The sequence below is a fragment of the Neomonachus schauinslandi genome, chromosome 10 (assembly GCF_002201575.2).
Source record: "Neomonachus schauinslandi chromosome 10, ASM220157v2, whole genome shotgun sequence".
Lineage (NCBI taxonomy): Eukaryota > Metazoa > Chordata > Mammalia > Carnivora > Phocidae > Neomonachus > Neomonachus schauinslandi.
Genome location: NC_058412.1, coordinates 93,002,139 through 93,020,221, shown reverse-complemented (window position 1 = coordinate 93,020,221; position 18,083 = coordinate 93,002,139). Strand labels below are relative to the sequence as shown.

The 18,083-nt window shown below is 43.3% G+C and overlaps 1 protein-coding gene across 1 annotated transcript in view; it reads right to left on the bottom strand.

Moving 5' to 3' along the window:
- Nucleotides 1-18,083, bottom strand: part of RALGAPA2 (Ral GTPase activating protein catalytic subunit alpha 2) — a 334,819-nt gene that overhangs the window by 64,124 nt on the left and 252,612 nt on the right. Inside the window, exon 37 of the mRNA XM_044918716.1 lies at nucleotides 17,801-17,928. Coding sequence (XP_044774651.1) covers nucleotides 17,801-17,928 — 128 coding nt within the window. The remainder of the gene's footprint in view (nucleotides 1-17,800; nucleotides 17,929-18,083) is intronic.

The following is an 18,083-nucleotide window of genomic DNA, read 5'->3' as shown; positions in this document are numbered from 1 at the left end:
ACCCTTATTGTTCTTGCTCGGTCATCTATCAGACTGTCCCGGATCAGGATCAGTCCCGAGGGTGAGACAGGGGTGCGGGTGGGGCTCCCTCATTCACTCTTACCACCCTGTGATGTATCGTGGTTTACAAGACCCTTCATACTGAAGTTCTGAATTTTATTATCTTATAAATGGGATCGTCTTTCAAATACATTGTACTGAAGCAGGTCATGACCATGAAAATCTTCCGCACCACACAAACATTTGCTCTTGATCTCACAGGAAAGTTATTAAAGCTCTTCAACATAAAGATGGATTACTCATCTTTCTTTTTCATAGAAAGACAAATGTTCTAAATTTGTTGACTGCTTCTGTAATGACAAGGAGCTGAATTTATTCATTCATTTAACAAGTACTTATTGAACAAATGTTTACTCTGCGGCAGGTGCTGAGGCTGCATCCAGGGTTGGTATTCACCTGGAAAACACCAGCATGGGCAGCACCCTGACCAGGGTCTGCTGCTGCCCTTGTGGTGCCCACAGTTAAATATTTCAACTATCACCCTCGGAGCCATCAGGGAAAAAAAAACAGACAAAAAAAATCCCTGCCCTTATGCAGGGGGCACAACGTGAGTACAATTACTAAGTGACTTAGTAGATGATAAGGGCTGTGGAGAAAATAAAGGGTGCAGGTGTGCTGCAGGAGGCGGTGGGCAGGTGTGGGCAGGTATGTGCAGGTGTGGGGATGCTATGCCCCAGGGAGGCTGGAGGCACCGGGGAGGGGATGAGGGAATGAGCCCAGGGGACATCTGGGGAACAGTGTTTTAGGCAGAGGGCACAGAGCATTTGGGCCTCCCCTGCAGGACTCTGGCCCCGACTCTGAGTGAGGTGGGGGCCGCTGGAGGCTATGGACAGGGCAGCGATGTGGCCTGGCCCACGTTTTAGTAGGCTGGCTCTGGCTGGTGGGCTGACTGTCCTCCTGGGCAGAGGCAGGGCAGAAGCAGGAGACAAAGACAGGAGGCTATGGTTGGTCAACAGTATATCCTGAGCCATTATCCTAGGAAAAATGACCCTACCGTTCCCTCAATGTGACATCCTGACATTAAGAGAGTCAAGGCTTATAAAGGAAACGCGTCATGGAGAGAAGATCTTGAAAAGAAATGCTGGAAAATGCTGCCTTCAGCCTGGGAGTTTACTGTCGAAGATGGTCTACGTTTCCAGAAAGCTCTCTGATCTGTACCACCAAAAACCTCACAATTTTGTTAGCTGTTTCTAACTTTCCCAATGAAGACCTGACTACATTTTCAATCTCTTTGTTGAAAAATATAATTAACAACTAATATGACCTCAGGGAAGATGGAAATCTCCTGTCAAACGCCAATAAGAACCTTCACAGAATCGGTGGCTAAGAATGAACATGAGTGTGAGTAGGCCAAGACAATGACCCTTTGCTCCCCAAGGCTTATGTATCTTTTCAAGGTTTTGTTTTCAGCTATAAAACCAAGTATTAAAATAAACTGAGTTTAGAGGCACTCTTTAGAATCACTGAATCACAGAACTATTATAAAATCAAGGTTATAAAAATCACATTTAATCCCATTGCTCTCACTGAAATACTATTTATATCTTAATAAAAGCAAAACAATTTTATACTATTAAATATAAAATACTTCAAATTATTATGCATTTCATCTTCAGCACATCCTTTCAAATTCTCACTGAATAACAGTTTTAAAAGTTTTTTTTTGTCTTTTGATGGCTTAGGTCTTTAGAAGTAGGTTAGAGGTGAGTGTCCTCAGCCACTGAAGGGAGGATTCGTTTGGGTGGACCTCCACCCTTTTCCTCCGGGAGGGACTGAGTAGTAGCTGCGTATGTTGACAATGAAAGGCGGCTCACCATGAGCCTCACATACTGAAAAACTGCCTCAGCACCTTGAAATAAGGCTACAGGCATTTATGTAATCAATTCTAATTAGCTTACGGCATCCTTCTGTAAAACAAGCAAAATGAACAAAATTGTTGTGCAATTTCCAGCCTCGAGTTGTAGATGGCATACACACGAAGAGATACGCAAAAATATGTGAACAATTTGAAGACACAACCAGAAATAAGCTTTTCCCTCAGGGCTCCCATGACCTTCTGATTTTCTCTTTTGTGTTTCAGTGACTCCCCACATGCCCACTGGGCACCGACTGCAGGTCTTTCCTAGACCAAGGGTCATGTTCCAGCCTCTGTCACAGTTACACAGCCGTACTGGCTGGGAAGCGTCTTAAGGGCAAGGCCACTCATCTCTGAGTCCCACAGCGCTTGCCACACCTACACCAGCAGTGTGGGCGGCAGGAGGCACACGGAGTTACCAGGTGCGCGCGGCAGTGCGCGCGGCAGTCTGGGACCTGACGTGCTCACCCGTGCTGGGGGAGTGGCGCGGCTGCTTCTGGATATAAAGAATGTGCAGGGTGCGGGCCCTCCTCTCCAAACTGACAGTGCATCTGTCAGCTTGCTCATGCAACGTGGATGCCCTTCTCCTGCCAGGTCTCACAAAACAAAGTTCCTGCTCTCATGCCCTTTACATACTAGTGGGAAAAAGAGACATTAAGTAAACGGTAAGTGCTAAGGAGGACACGGGTGAGACTCCACGGACGGCTTGCTCTCAGAAACCTTTCTGATGAGCAACTGCTGAGCAGAGACCCAAGGGAAGGGAAGGGAAGGGAAGGGGTGAGCTGTGCAGATGCTGCGGGGAGGAGCGGTAATTCCTCCCACAGCGTGCAGTTCCTGAGGCCGGAATATGCTTGTGGATCCTTTTAAGGATTCTGGATTTTTCTGTGGGTGAAGTAACTGGAGAGTTCTGAGTTCTGGCATGCTCTGATTTCTATTTCAGGAGGAAAGCTCTGGCTGCTGGAGAGTATTCAGGAGAGCAGGGAGAAGCAGGGAGACTGGGAGGAGGCTGCCACACTGGCCCAGGAAGCGGGTGCCTGGACCAGGGCGGGGTGATGGGGATGTAAGGAGCAGCTGCATTTCTGTTATATTGTGTAGATTATATATATATATATATACACACACACACACACACACACACACACATACTCATTCCATAAATCCTAATATTATAATCTGTCTTTGAGGGATTACCATCCTCATTTTAGAGATAAGGAAACTGCTAGAGGTAAAGATACTTGTTCAAAGCCAAAGAACCAGTTATTATTTAAAATAAAATTGAAACCACCCAAGGTCTGTCTGAGGCTGGCTACTATGCATCACCTGCTAATCTGAGCACTACAACTGCAAGACACACCTTATAATTTATTGGGCACTTGTAGGAAAATTGCCGCTGAGGACGGAAGAAAATGTCCTCGGATGCTTCTCAGTGAGAACGGAAGCTTCACCAGGAGGGTCCACTGCCACTGTGTCACTGATAACTGCCTCACAGGAGATCTAGGAAAAGGGTTTAAGGTGCTTTCAAGCGGCTTCTCAAAAAAAAAGGAAGTTTGCTCTCCTTTATCATCAGAAGTCTAGTTAAACGACTGGTCAATATGACAAACCACTGAGTAAATTGGGGCCTAGTGCATGTCACTCGAGCAGCTCTGGGACGCCAAAAACACAGCTGATCTGCTCCCTTATCTAATCTTTACGGCCTAACATGTGATAACTGGGGCTAATGAATCCAGAGAAAGGAGAAAAGGAGCAATGAAAAGATTAAGAAAATTTATCTCAGAGGAAGCCAATATATTAAAAGGCAAGAATGTCTCATCCTGATCTGATGTGAGCTAAAAACAACACTTGAGAGAAGCCTGAAATTCTACAGAGAGTGGAGTTTATGTGAAGTGTTTCTGCACAATTATAAAGACATTTGCTTGACAAAATTATAGTGCATAAATACAGAAATAATCTTCATGCAGATAACTTAAATGCTGGTTTCTGATACAGACCTCTGATGTGCATATATGGTGTTATATGCAGAGAATGTTTAGTTTTTCTAAGACATTCTAAAGAGGCTTTCCTTTATTTAAAGGAGTCAAAAATCCTATGAAAATACCCCTTAAAGTTAAAACTAATTTACATTTCTTATCATATTCATATTAAAATTGGTTTCTAGGTAGTATAAATTTCATTTCATTTTAATTCGTTTAATTCTGAATATATGAAGAAAACACACATCCTATTTGTTTATCACAGTAAAACTGAACTCTCACCAGGAAAATATAATGTGAGGACAATTTTCATCTTCTTCTGGGAGAACGTTATGGTTCTGGGATGTTAAAGGCAGAACATAATGATAAGTAGCAGCAGCTCCCCCATCAATTCCACGCCTTCTTTAAATTCCACTGAGGATGGCAGTTTGGATGGAGACCCCAAAATCTATTCTGTCCATCTGTTTTATTATTCTTAGAACAACTGTCAAAAGTTGCCCAGGGATCAAGTTGCAAACATACTAATTTGCCTTTGAAAAGTAGGCCCTGGGGGAATTCTGGAACTCTGCTTATAAATTCAGAATCCCATCAGCTAGCGAGCTGCCTACCCTTTGTGGAGGTATGAGACTTTGCACTTCCAGGCACACATCTGCCTCAAAGCCAGGATGCACTGATATACTTATATCCCACTTCATAGGCAAATGAAGGGAAAACCAAAGGGCCTTGGCATCTTAAGGGCTGGCTTGTCCCATGACAAGCAGACCCTCAGTTTTTAGAAGGCAGCCCCTTCATTGATCACTCATGGATTAAGACCAAAGCTTTATATTGGAGAGTTTAAATGAGTGGGCAGGCAAGGGACACAAATTCTGTACTCTTGTATGTCCTAGGACCAAATTAGCAAGACAGAAGACTGAAGTGTTAGAAGAAATCAGCTGAAGATAAACATCATAAGCCTCTAAGTATTGTATTTGTTTCATTTTTGTGATTCTGATGAAAGGGACAAGATCATCTGGACATATATAGTATCGATGTGGGTTTGTAAGTAATAACGAGCAGTGTCCAAGGAGGTGTCTGTTCAAAATATTGTGGCATTGTGGAAACACGCCACTCTGTTGGAAACTAAAGCAGCTGTGTACTTCTCAAGTTGGCTATGTTAAAGGCATGTGCAAAATACAACGTAAACATTAAAATGAATCTTCACTCGGGGCCCCTGGGTGGCTCAGTCGTTAAGCGTCTGCCTTCGGCTCAGGTCATGATCCCAGGGTCCTGGGATCGAGCCCCGCATCAGGCTCCCTGCTCCGCGGGAAGCCTGCTTCTCCCTCTGCCACTCCCCCTGCTTGTGTTCCCTCTCTCGCTGTGTCTCTGTCAAATAAATAAATAAAATCTTAAAAAAAAAAAATGAATCTTCACTCCCTAGTGGCTTGCACACTGGACACCTGATCACAGGGGTGGGAGGGGAAGCGGAAGAGAAAAGGGGTGGGCATTAGCACTGATCCTTGGAGCTCCCATCCTTCCCTTACCCGGGCCCCAGTGGTCTCTATCAAGTCTCAGAGAATAAAGTCAAATGCTTTCAAAGCACAGGACCCCAGGAACATATTTAAAGCACAACATTCAAAGTACCAATTTTAGAGTTTGGTAAAATTCCACAGTAGTAAACTAGAAAAAAACACCCTTTCAAGGCTAACAATGATGGCATTTGGCTTGTACTCATCCACAGGTTACCAAAAAAGTATTCTGCTTTGATTAAAAAATTTACTTGAGTGTGTTGCAAATTACTCTAGCTCGGAAACCTGCGGGGAGCTCGCTGCAGACACTAAGGCAGACGGGCACAGAAGGGATCACCATTTGGACTTGCCTGCTTTGTCCCTCTTTGGCTTTGCACAATCTCTTATTATAATAAGGCATGTATTATCCTTTTTGGAGATTTGAATAACAGAAAGTCTCACTTTCAAATATATTGCTTATAATCCCAGAGTCTACTAAATGTTCTGCGGATGCTGTTTATGGCATTATGCTCCTTTCAAAATGGGACAGATAATTAGTAAACTGAAATTTGATTAATGTTGGATTAAGAGGTTCTGATGTCTCGCTGCAATGTGTTACTTCAGTCTGTGGGCACTGGAAGAGACTGTCCTTAGGAACCTTGTTTCTTTCCCCTTTCCAGAATGGGAAGATTAATTTAAAACTCTGATTTTTTTTTTTTTTTAAAGAATTCAGTTTCATTCAACAGTTTGTAATGTAGGATTCAGTTTTTTCTCACTCTTTTTTGTTTTCTCACTTTGAAGCTGGAGCCAATGAATTAACTATTTGAGAGAGAACAAAATAAACTAAAAATAAGTCTTCCTCCAAAAATGCCAAGGGTGAGCCCTTCCTGGTTATGGCAGAGTAACTTGGCATGAATAAATGGTTCAGACAGTCTCAGCTCTCACTAGATTCAAGTACAGAATTTTGAAAATATGATGAGCTTCTCTGAAAACAAAGGACCTGTTTGGTGTAAACATCTAAGCCTGTGAAAATGACCGCTAGATAATATTTGAGGGAAAAATTTTAAATTAATACTGCGATGTGCTCTTTGAAGTTCAGGTTAGGGATACCTCTTTCACAGTTTTGCCAGGATTATAAAAAGGGCTGTTAATTTTCAGAAGTTTTTCTGGGCTCCGTGGCCCAAAGACTCCATGTTTCTTCCTCGCCTGTGGTTTTAAATTCATAATCTTGTTTGCCTACTACTGAAGACTGTGGGAGAATCAGGAATAATGGGCTCCCTTTGAGGCTGTGCCATCCCCAAAGTAGCCATCTGAATGCTAAAGAAATATTGTCATTTATGGAATGACCTTTCGCTCTTTGAATATTCAGACATGAACAAATGTTAAATGCCTAGAAATCGTAGCAGCACTATGAAAAAAGGTACGTAGGGTCAGCAAATACCCTCTTGCATGCTTTTGACATGATGACCATTTCCACTTTTCTAACAGCTTCTAATAGCAAAATGTATTTGGGAACAACAGTGGAATTTGTGTCATCATGACCAAATGATTACGGTGCAAACCCGAGATTCTTCTGGGGCCCAGCAGGCTTCTGGTCCCTATGGAAACGAAACCTCAGATATTGTCCTCCACTCAGCTGGAGGACAGAGCGAGGGAGGCTTTTGTGCTTGGTGAGATTTCTTCCACAACCTTCCAGCACCAGACCTTAGTGCTTCCTCCCGACTCTTTTCTAATTGAGATGCAAATTAATCTCTCTGGCTGATTACACTTCCCTTAAAGCTACTGACAAATGCAGCTGTAACCGGAGTTTGCGGACTTTCCAACAAGTGACTTCAGCTGTCAGTATTTGCATGTGCAGCCAGGGCCCAGCCTGCTCCAGGTCTCAGACATGCGGAGAGCTTCCCTTAGGCATTGCAGGCGTTTTATTTACGTGTATAAAATTTACATACAATTAAGAATGTAAAAAAAAAAAAACACACAACCAAAACCCTACAACTACATCCCTAGGATTTGGAAATCGACTCTGACACCAACATTATTTAAGGCCTTTCCAGACGCTTCTTTCTTCCTGGGACTGGAGGAGCACAGCACGCCTCTCCTGGGAGCCCATGGCTTTCCTGGCAACATTATGTTTCCTTCTCACTTCCTTCTTGTCTAAGTTTTCTGACTTCAACACTCTTTGAATTCAATCTGTCTCTCAAAAACTAACTAAATAAATTTATCACTCTAGGAAAACAGGATAACTGAATAGACTTTACTTTTCATGGCTCAGGAAGATTCCATTAATTTCAAGACCAATTATAAAGTCACCATTCTAATTGTCAGGATTTCCACACAAATGTCCTTCAATACCTTTTTGGGGTGGTTGATGAATCGATTATTATTTTGAGTGCAATGGAATAGGAAATATGCACAAAACACTATCATTCATATAAAGAAAAATACACACGGAATCCAATTTTTCAGTAAAAATTCTAACACTTCTTTTCTCTTGAATACTATCATGTACGTATTTTTGCCAATATAGTTCACTCAAAAACTTGTTACTGAGTACCCGCTATGTGCCAGGTGCTCTTCTGAATGTTAGGGATCTGGGCATAAACTTAAACATGCAGAAGTGGAATAAAAGGGATTTTAAGAATATATCTATATATACCTACATAGATACATACTCTCTTTGTAGAGCCACATTTCTTGGATAAATGAGGTTTTCAATTTTGAAAAAATTCAGTTTTGTAAAATAATGATTTGCTTTTGTCTCTAAGTCTGTTTACCAAAAAAAAATTTTTTTTAAGCAAATCAATCTCCCCCCCGCCACACACTTATATTCATAATGCACTAGGAGGTATACGAGACAGGGATATCAACCAAATGGAGACAAGGCCCCTGTTGGGCAGCTCGTAGTATAATCAGGAGACAGAAGAGGACACAGGGAGGCCCCGTCTGGCAGAGAGAGTGTCAGAGGGCTAGATGGCTGTCGGGGGGTGAGCGATCTGTGTCACAGGAGAGACGCAACGGGAGTGTCCGGGATCAGCAGAGCTCACCGTACCCAAAGGTCCCGCCGTGGAAAGGAGCACAGGCCTGTGAAGAACTGGCTCTGAGACACAGTGACCCCACAGCCACGGACCCGAGAGGGGCAGAGCAGAACGCCGCCTTGCTATTTCCCTAAGCACGCCACCACCAGCCCGGTTTCCACACAGATTGTGAGATTCATACTAACTTTTCTGGAAGGGATGGTCTTTTGTCTCATAGTGATAATTCACTTTACATCAAAGAAGGGCAAAATGGTTTCTTGGTCCCACTTCTTGAAGACTTTCCCCACACCATGTGCTTCTCGTAGGCCCCATCAGGCACCGAGGGCAGAGGACAGCCCCAACCCCAGGGAGCCACGCATGTCACTGAGGGAAGACAGTCTCCAGCCTTTTACACCTGTGATGGGAAAAAGGAAGTACTTCCAGAGACCTAAGTCCACCGCTGGGTGGTTCCAGTTCTGACAACAGAGGTTTAAAACTCCAAGCTGGTGATGTGATAAAAATCACCAGGGTGACACACATTCCTCACCAAAGACCAGGCACTGTGTTACCGGCTTGGCCCATTAACCCTCTCACCATCCCGAAGAGGGAGGCCATCTGGGGTGGGGGGTGGGGGGTGGGGCGGGCGGTGCTGTGCCCGTGCAGCCTGGCACAAGGCCTCAGCGCTGGGCAGCCGTGGACCGGATGAGCTGTGGTGATGCGGGAGCACACAGCCTGTAAGGAGGCTGATTGCTGCCGGCCACAACGGGGACCCAGTGGGGTCAGAAGCTCTGATTCCTGAAGAAAAGTCAGAAATCTAAATTTCTGAAAATGCAAAATCTCCTGATTTTTCAATGAGGCTGACAAACTCAATCTTTATGAGTTAATACTGGAGGCCAACTGCAGTTCAAACAAAACCCATCTGGGGGCTGGATTCAGCCTGCAGGCAGCTGGTTTGTCGGCTCTGTTTTTGAACATTGGCTTTGACTTTAAGCTAAAAGCTGCCTCCTGGTTGCCTCTGTTTATTGGTCCCAGTTCTGTAGCCTTATCTCCTTTTTAAGAAACCCCCAGGCTCCTGAAACAACTCCTTCTTGGTTTTAATGGCTTCCTGAGACCTCTAGGTGCGGTGGTCACTATGTGGACATGCTCCAGGTTGGTCAAGGTCTCTCCTCACGGTGTGGGCCCCACTGGTGGAGTGGCACCACGTTCACAGTGCAATCTGCGGCAGCAGGAGCAGAGACGCCATGCCTTTCTTTCTGTGACCCGGACGGCAGGTGTCTCAGGCTGTGGTCTGAGAGAACACTGGTAGGCCGCTGCATCACCTCTGGTCTCTCATCTCAAGTCTGTGCTTAACCAGAATCCTCAGACATTTCCCAGGGACTGCTGTCATACCCCATCATCCCCATCCTGTACACACACAGCTGATCCTCTAAACCCAGGCGCATGGCATTAGTCTACCCTGCTAATCTCACCTTGTTGGTTTGGGTCTAAAAGTCTCATCTGTTGACATAATCCTATTTTCTGATTTTGCCTTGTGTCAATTGAGTTAACCCTCTTAGCTTCCTGACAAATGGTATTTTGATAAACATGTGTTCTAGACCTTTGTGAGAGTCGCTGATAAAAAAAGTTGTTGCGTGGCAGAGGGGCTGGGCAAAGCTGTGGTGCACACACAGTACCAGAGACACAGAGGCCCCAGGTGATTGGTGGCCCATGAATTAATGCATTGTATGTTTGGCCAGAGTAAAGTCACCCGACTCCCCTGGACCCATATTTCTCTCTCTTATTTGCCAGATGACTGTGATACTTTATCTTGTGTTTTACCAAAATTAATATTTTATATTTAAAAGCTTTCTCTAGGGGCACTTGGATGGCTCAGTTGGTTAAGTGTCTGCCTTTGGCTCAGGTCATGATCCCAGGGTCCTGGGATCAAGCCCTGTGTCAGGCTCCCCACTCAGTGGGGAGTCTGCTTCTCCCTCTCCTCCTGGCTTGTGCTCTATCTCTGTCTCTCTCTCTCAAATAAATAAAATCTTTTTTTTAAAAAAAAGCTTTCTCTAATCTCTGAAAATAGTAATTTTATCAAACACAATGAGTATGTTTGGGATATTTTGTTCTTTGTACACTCATTCTTTTTTGAAGGCTCACAAGCTATTTAATAATCTAGTCTAACAATTTTACAAGGGGTCCATGCAACATCTCAAAATTCATCCTTATAATTCTATTTGAAAATAAGGAAAATATTTTCCTGTTTTCAGTTCTGGTTGCATCCTTTATTTTACTTGATTTCTTAAAAAAAAAAAAAAAATAGTTCTCATGGATCTGAGACCACTGCTGGAAATTTGTTCTGCAACTAGACATATACTGGCCTTGCAGGCTGGGCCTTACTTTTAGGGCCCAGTTCTTTTTCCCTTTTTTCCCTTCTTACTGTGTTCTCAGTGATCTGAGTTTTCATTCATACACTTTTCAGACACTTTTCTGTCCCTTTCCATATGAAGAAGATGGAGGACAAGTGGGGAAAAGGTTAATGTGGCAGCCTTCTGTCAGGGCGGCGTGGAGCTCCTCTCTCAGTCTTGATGCAGCCAGGTTAAATATGCACTCATCGGAACCCACACTGGGCGGCTACACTAGGCCTCCCCTTCTCCTTCAGAGACAGTTTGAATTTTATAATAAAAAAATCTCCCATTTCTTATTCCCTTTTATAGTCTTGACCCACCCACGGGAATGTGCCATTCCTTGATCTGAACTCTACTTTTTGAAACGTGCTTCCCAAGTGTCAAGGTACAGGTCTACTTGCTCTCCTCCCGTTCTTACGTAAGCTCTAGTACAAAGTCATTACCTTCTGCAACATTCGAAGTCACAAATCCCATCTTTCAAATTTCTAAGGAATACATCCAAAATAATAGTTCCCCTCATTTGCTTCCTCTGTCTTCTGAGAAGAGGATATTGTTTGCCTGCCAAAAATTTATCAAACGCTTGTTCCCTTCAGTAGAAAGTACGGTGGAGCTGATATTGGGTGGTGCAAAGCCCTGTCACAATGACATTTTGCCTTTGGGCCTGTTTAGAAGTGTGGATTAGGAAAGCAGTGTTCATGCCCTCTCACCTGGACCATGACTCCATTCTGGTGGCCACTCTTAAATCTGGCTGCCTCGCATACACTTCCTGTTCTCAAGCACTTCCCTCCCACCCAGAGTATCTTCTTTCTTTTCTGTGCTGCTTTATCTGATATGTTTGCTTCTTTCCTTGAAGTTATTCCGTTCTAGGTCCTATCACACCCAATGCTCCGGGTGAAGACATGAGACTGCTAGAATCAGCTATGGATAAGACCCCTCAGGAGGGTGTGTCCTGCTTGACCGCTCTGCTGAAGGTAACCCTTCATTTCTCTGCTCCTCGATTTTCTGTGACACTATTCTCTCCTTTTCCTCTGCCTCCCTCTCTACCTCCACCTCCTACTCCCAAGCCTACTCCTCAAACATGATGCTCCGGAAAGGTCTGTCCTTGACTGTGACTGTCTTCTCTTTACCCTCCACACCCCAGCAAATCTAGCAGGCCCCATGCTGAATTAGTTTACCTATTTTACGTAGGGATCAAATCTATCCTCCTGCCAGGCCCTCACCTTCTATCAGAACTCCTCCCACTGCCCCTTAAATGCGCCCATCACCTCCACCCTCACCATGTGTGCATGTGTATGCTTCCACTCTGCCGTGTGGAAGCTTCTGTGGTTCTCAAATGTGATGTGCATTTTTAGAGCTTGGTCCATGAGCAAACACTGTCCCATTACTTGGAATATTTTATTCATATTTCTACTCCCAGGGGCTACGGCAGTGCCTAGGACAAGGCAGGGACACAGTCAATGTTGATAAATGCATACTGGTTCTGCATGGCAAAATACACTAGATGGTACTATCTGACTCCTTTTCATATACTTTCCTTAAGCGTATAGAAACAAATGGAGGAAATTAAAGATCTTCCCAGGAAAACAAAACAAAACAAAACAAAGATCCTAACGGAAAAGTTAGTAACAGAATTGTTACAGCTTTAGGGAGAGAGGCCACTTTTGAAGGTGTATAAATTGAGACCAAAACTTAGCAATGATATTAGGAAGTCATGAGTCTAAGAGAGAAGCTAGAGTATTATCAACTATATCCATTAATTGAAAATGAAACTAAATTTCACTTAAGAAAGAGGTACAAAATTACTTTTTCTTAGGCAGCCCAGTTCTCTCCATCAAATGCTGATAGTTCCAGAGAGGAGAGATGGCAAATGCCACTGTGGCTATTGTTCTATTGAAGTGGACGTTGATTTTAAAAAGCCACCATCTGTTTGATTCAGGGTGAGCTCCTCCTAACGGGTGTGCTGCACATCATGTGGCAACCTTTTCCCTGAAACAAGTTAGCTGAGGAGAACGAGAGAGCCCTGGCTCTGACGACCTGGGGAACTTCCACCAGCCGAGCATAGTTTGATTTTGGAATCTTTAGTTGGCTTGGGAACTGTAAACATAACATGTGGCAAGCTTCCCATTTACAACACTCTAGGCACGGGAAGAGGAGCCCTGACTGCCCACGAGGGACAGAAAAAGCAGATGGTGGGTGAGTTGGCCCTCGTCACTCAGAAGAGCAGTGGCCACGGGACAAGCGCTCCACTTGACAGATTTGATTTAGCCTGCTGAGGAAGTTACCAGAAAACCCAGGAAGGACAAAGGGGCTGGGCTGAACTGTTACTGAGGGTGCTTTCCAAACACATCCCTACTGTGTTCACTTTTTTTGGATCATGTACGACAATGGTATATTCTTCAGTCTTCTGTGAGCCTTCACCACACAGTTTCAACTGTTTGATCACTTAGCCAAGGGTACCCCAAACAAGAACTCCTTTGATATTGATTCTAAGCTGGATTTACTGCTCAAAAAGATCCCAGGGAGGCAAATCCATTCTAACAATGTGCCCACTCCTCTGTTTCATAAGAAATGTTGTATTTTCTTGAACATTACTGGACAAACTTGATACGTTTACTGTTCACATTTCTACTCCTAGTTAAATACTGAGTCACAACTGACACTATTTTAGGGCACTGAAGTGTCAGTCATTAGGTGGGGAGGACACAAGAGATGCAAAATAACTCCTTCGGCTCTTTTCTTCATTTGTCATCAGGCTCAGTGCTTGGCTATCTATGGTCAATACAAAAAAACAAGTACTTCCTCTCTAAAGGATTGAAAGAAGGTCTGAACTAAAAGTGTCCTTTGTTCATACAACAGTCATTCTGATACCTGAGTGACATTTGGATGCCATGAACAGTTTGGCAATGTTCTACTTAACAACTGTAACCTTAATATTAGAAAAAAAATGGGGACACAGGTTGCCCCTATAAAATGGCTGGTGTTGACAAAGAAATTTCCCATTCTTTGTCAGCACTCATTACTATACCTAATATCTCAGGGCAACAGGTAATAGCAATGCTTTCTCAGAAATGTGGTCTCTTATATGAATTGTGTCTTCTAGGGCCATGCATGCAAGTTGCTTCATTCCTTATTGGGTCTTGTTTCATATGCCAATAAAATGTTGCCAGGGGATATACTGTCAGGCTTTAGGAAGGGAATGAAATCTAATAAATACCCAGGAAGAGAATTTCCCAGCTCATACTGGGGATAGGGGGAGGGTTTGGAATGGGTTCCAGGGAGGGCTTCATGGGCATGTGACCTGAGCAGCTGCACAGTGCTTACAACGGGCCCTGCTTGGTTTAATACTCTGCTGTTGCTCTCTTGAAGTTCTTAATAATTTTATCTTTGATCTTGTGTTTTGCACTTGAAGTCTGATGAGACAATGGAACATGCACGTGGGCAGAGGAAATGCACATAACATGTGCTCTGCTGGTTCCTTGCACATAAGCCTTAGCAGTGCCCCAGGAGCAGGACTGTGGTAGAGCCACAACGCCTGGAAGGTCAGAGAGACTCCGAGAGAGCACACGAGGAAGTGTGTTAGCACAAGACTGAAGTGGACTATCCTAAGAGGCCATACTCTCCACCTGAACCAGACCTTGCTTTGAGCACAGAAAAAAAGCAGTGTTGTCCTAAGAAACGAGAATAACCAAGAAATCCTATATATCCTTAGTTGTGTTACTTCCCTGTGTTAGCCAACAATTTACTCTGAAAATGATGACAGAGAAGGAGAGGGAAAAACAGGGGGACTCAAAGTTCCTTTTCCTGTCAGTCCTTCCTTACTCATCAGTGAACTGAAGGAAGAGTGCTGGTTCAATATGTGCCTATGAAGAATGAGCTAAAAATAGGTAAGTTAGTTTTGTGCAGTGTTTTCACTGTTAAGAACAGAATATACCCATGTACGAGTTACAAAATATGAGCTGTGTCATCATGGTGATTCCATATGAGTTAAATGCTTTTATATTTGCCTATTAAACAGTATAAAGACAATATAAAACTAATGCTAATAATCTAAATTTTTAATATTTCTTGATTTAAAGTGACATTAAATATAGTAAAAAACGCCATGGCAAGTCAAGAGAAAAAGCACAAAAGAATGGAAAAAGCTTCATATTATAGCATGTTTGAAGACACTTTCCTTGCTTTTTGAATGAGGGGCCCACATTTTCATTCTCTTCTGGGACCGTTTGGTCTCAGCCCTGGTTTTAGATGTGGCCAAAGTATTACTGATCTTCTCAGCCCCTGGGGGGACTTACAGGGGCTTGGGATGGTTGCCCCTGGCATCAGGCAGCCTTGATGCTGTGCTAATTTTAGAACTTTCAAGGTGGGCCATGAGGTGACAGGGTTGGGGAGGCTCAGCTGCCTCAGGTGTCACCCAGAAAACCACCTCTGCTGGAAGCTTGGTCTTGTGTCTGTCTATACTCTGAGGGGCCTGACCATGCATTAAATGCTAAAAAGCCCAACTTTACCACCTGAGAACACTCGGACTCCTGTGCTTGCTATGGTGCCCTCTGCCTGGAATGCCAACCTTCCTCCTGGGGACAGCTTCCCTGTCATCCCTCCAACCTCAGCCTACATGCTTTCTCTGCAGATAGCCTTTTCCCTGGTCCTGTTTTACCCACACTCTCTATTTAGTTGCTTTATACAATGGTATCAGTTTGTGTGTCTTCTCTGTGAAGTACAGGGCAAAAACCCCGTTTGCCTTGCTCCCTGTATATCCCAAGCTCCTGGTGCTGGGCTCGGCAGTTCGCGAGTCCACACTGTTTGTTTGCTAAATGAGAATGCAAGGAGACACCTGTGATTAGGATGTGTTAGGTTATTCAGTGTTTTTCGAAATTCAGACCTAAGACTTACCTCAACTAAGCAGCAAATTCCAGACATCAGCTGCTACACAATTATTTGGAAAGTGTAAAAATTAGTAAATAGTAATGTTTTAAAGAACAAAAGTACCAAAAAAATTCCCTCTTTTTTTTTTTTCCTACTTTTCTCTACTTTTCTTATTATACTTTTGGTTTGTGGCCTATATTAGCACTTTTGCAGGCAGAAATGAAATAATAGAGTAGTTCAGTGATTGCAAAGTTTTCCCTGTTGATTACATCTTTATAAAAATTATAGATAGTATTTTATTTCTTGTTTTAAGTAATTTATTTGGACAGCATAAATTGAATCTTCTCAGGGTGTAAGATGAAAGAAAAATACTTAAATTTTTATAATAATGACATGATAGGTTTTGTTATTTTCCCTTTTTTAATTTCTATACCAAGTTGTCCTCTGAGATGTCAACCTGGCTATTTTATGAGTCACTGGAGAATACAGCATTTACTCACCCACATTAGCATCAGTAGCCCTGGCTGGCATCCACATTAGTGTAATGTGGTTTGTTGAAAAGTTTTCAAGTGACACTGAATCTTATCCTTTGACCTTGTAACAATATTGTTTTCCCTAAACCTGATTATTCTGATGCTATATTCATTCTTATTTGAGAAAGCAGTGTTGAACAAAATAACAAAGCATGTACTTTGTAATGAGAAGTTTGATAAGTGGGGAAGGTGACGTGACAAAAATCACAATGGACTTATAGAAAGCAGAATTTTCTTGTTTGCAAATGATTTTCCCTTGCCTTGGTCCAACATACTTGACTGAGGAATGTCCAGCTCATCCTAGTTGACATGCAAACTGACAAGCCAATCGCTGAATAGGTCTTTCTCATTTCTGCCAAGAACCTCTTTCAAGCATTTGTGAAATAAAAACCCCCATGCTGAAGGCTGAATTGACACCAGCTCTAAGAGTAAGTCTAGAGTGCTGTGGATATCACTTCGAAGAATGCCATATCCCAAACACGCGCTATCGGCCTGGACAAAGCGCGAGGGAGCACGCAGAAGGGAATAATGCTGCCCTGGCCCCCAGGGAGGGACCAGATGGGACCTAATAGCTCTTTTCTATGACTAATTTCTATGATAATTCCAAGTTGCCACATGGCATATGTATTTTTTTTTTTAATCTAAAGACAGAATATCAGTCAATGCAGTGACCAGGATTTTAATGAAAGGTATTTTTCATGAACTGTATCTATTCACACATGATATTTCTCACCCACCCTGACCCCCACCCTTCAGCAACACATTACTTACGGTTGGAGTAGGAGAAGTATAGAGAGAGGTCAAACACAACATGTTTATGCTCATTATCAATACCAGTTAGAAACAAAGAGATTCTAAGTTTTACCAGGAGGTCAGATGCCTTTTGCAGCAATTCTATGAAGTCACCTTAATTTCTTTTTGTTATAATTAGACATTATGCCTAGACTTAAAGATTAAAGCGTGCCAATTGATGTCTGAGAAAAAAATTACAAAAGTGAAATTTCTTCTGGTTTTAGAGAGAAGATCAAGGGTCGGTGAAGATTTGGGAAAAGTTACAAAAGGACATTTAGCCATTCTCACTGACAAGTTCCAGTGCACCTTCACTGAGGGTGCCTTTCCTTGTCCCCCCAGCCAGAGGCAATCGCCCCCTCCTCTGACCTCCTAGGAGGCCGTTTGAATTTCCCGTGGCACTTGCCCCATTCTTTGACTGATTAGAGTCACTGCATTTGCTGTTGGTTTCGGGTGGGCACTCTGGGTGACCCAGCTACAGTTTCCTCAGCATTCCACCTTCCATGCACAATAGACTGCAACCCACAGGGATGGGCGGAGGGGCACCTGACCTCAGGCAAAACACCAAGAAGGGACGAGCTGCTCTTGACAGTCACAGCTTCTTAGCACAGACTTAGGTGACTACATTATGAAAATAAACTCTTCTGGAGTTTGGTGAAGCAAAATATTATTATATTTAATTTAAATTAACAGATGGTACGAAGATCACACGATGTTATTTTCAACATGCACTGAAAAATGTTGTCTTCCCTCTTCAACCCAGTGAGTACTCACCTCTCATGACAAACTGCCCGGAATCAGGATTCTGGGACGGCTAATAGGTTACACTCAAAGCAAAAAGATACAAGCTCTGGTACAGCGGGATGAGGCACTTCACGGCCCTACTGGCATTGATGCACGTGGCACATATAAGGCTTGGCAGTAGCTTTCCACTCACTATGGCTCCATCAAACAGAGGCCCAAAAAATGGAACCTGTTGATTCAAAACAGAAAAACACTTACTTTTCCAAAACCAGTGAAAGTCAAACCAAAGACATGAGAACAGCTGGTTGATGTCTCAGACCTGTCATGACCACGCACGTAGACTGTCACCCACAGAAGTGATGCTAACCTTAGTAGGATATGGGT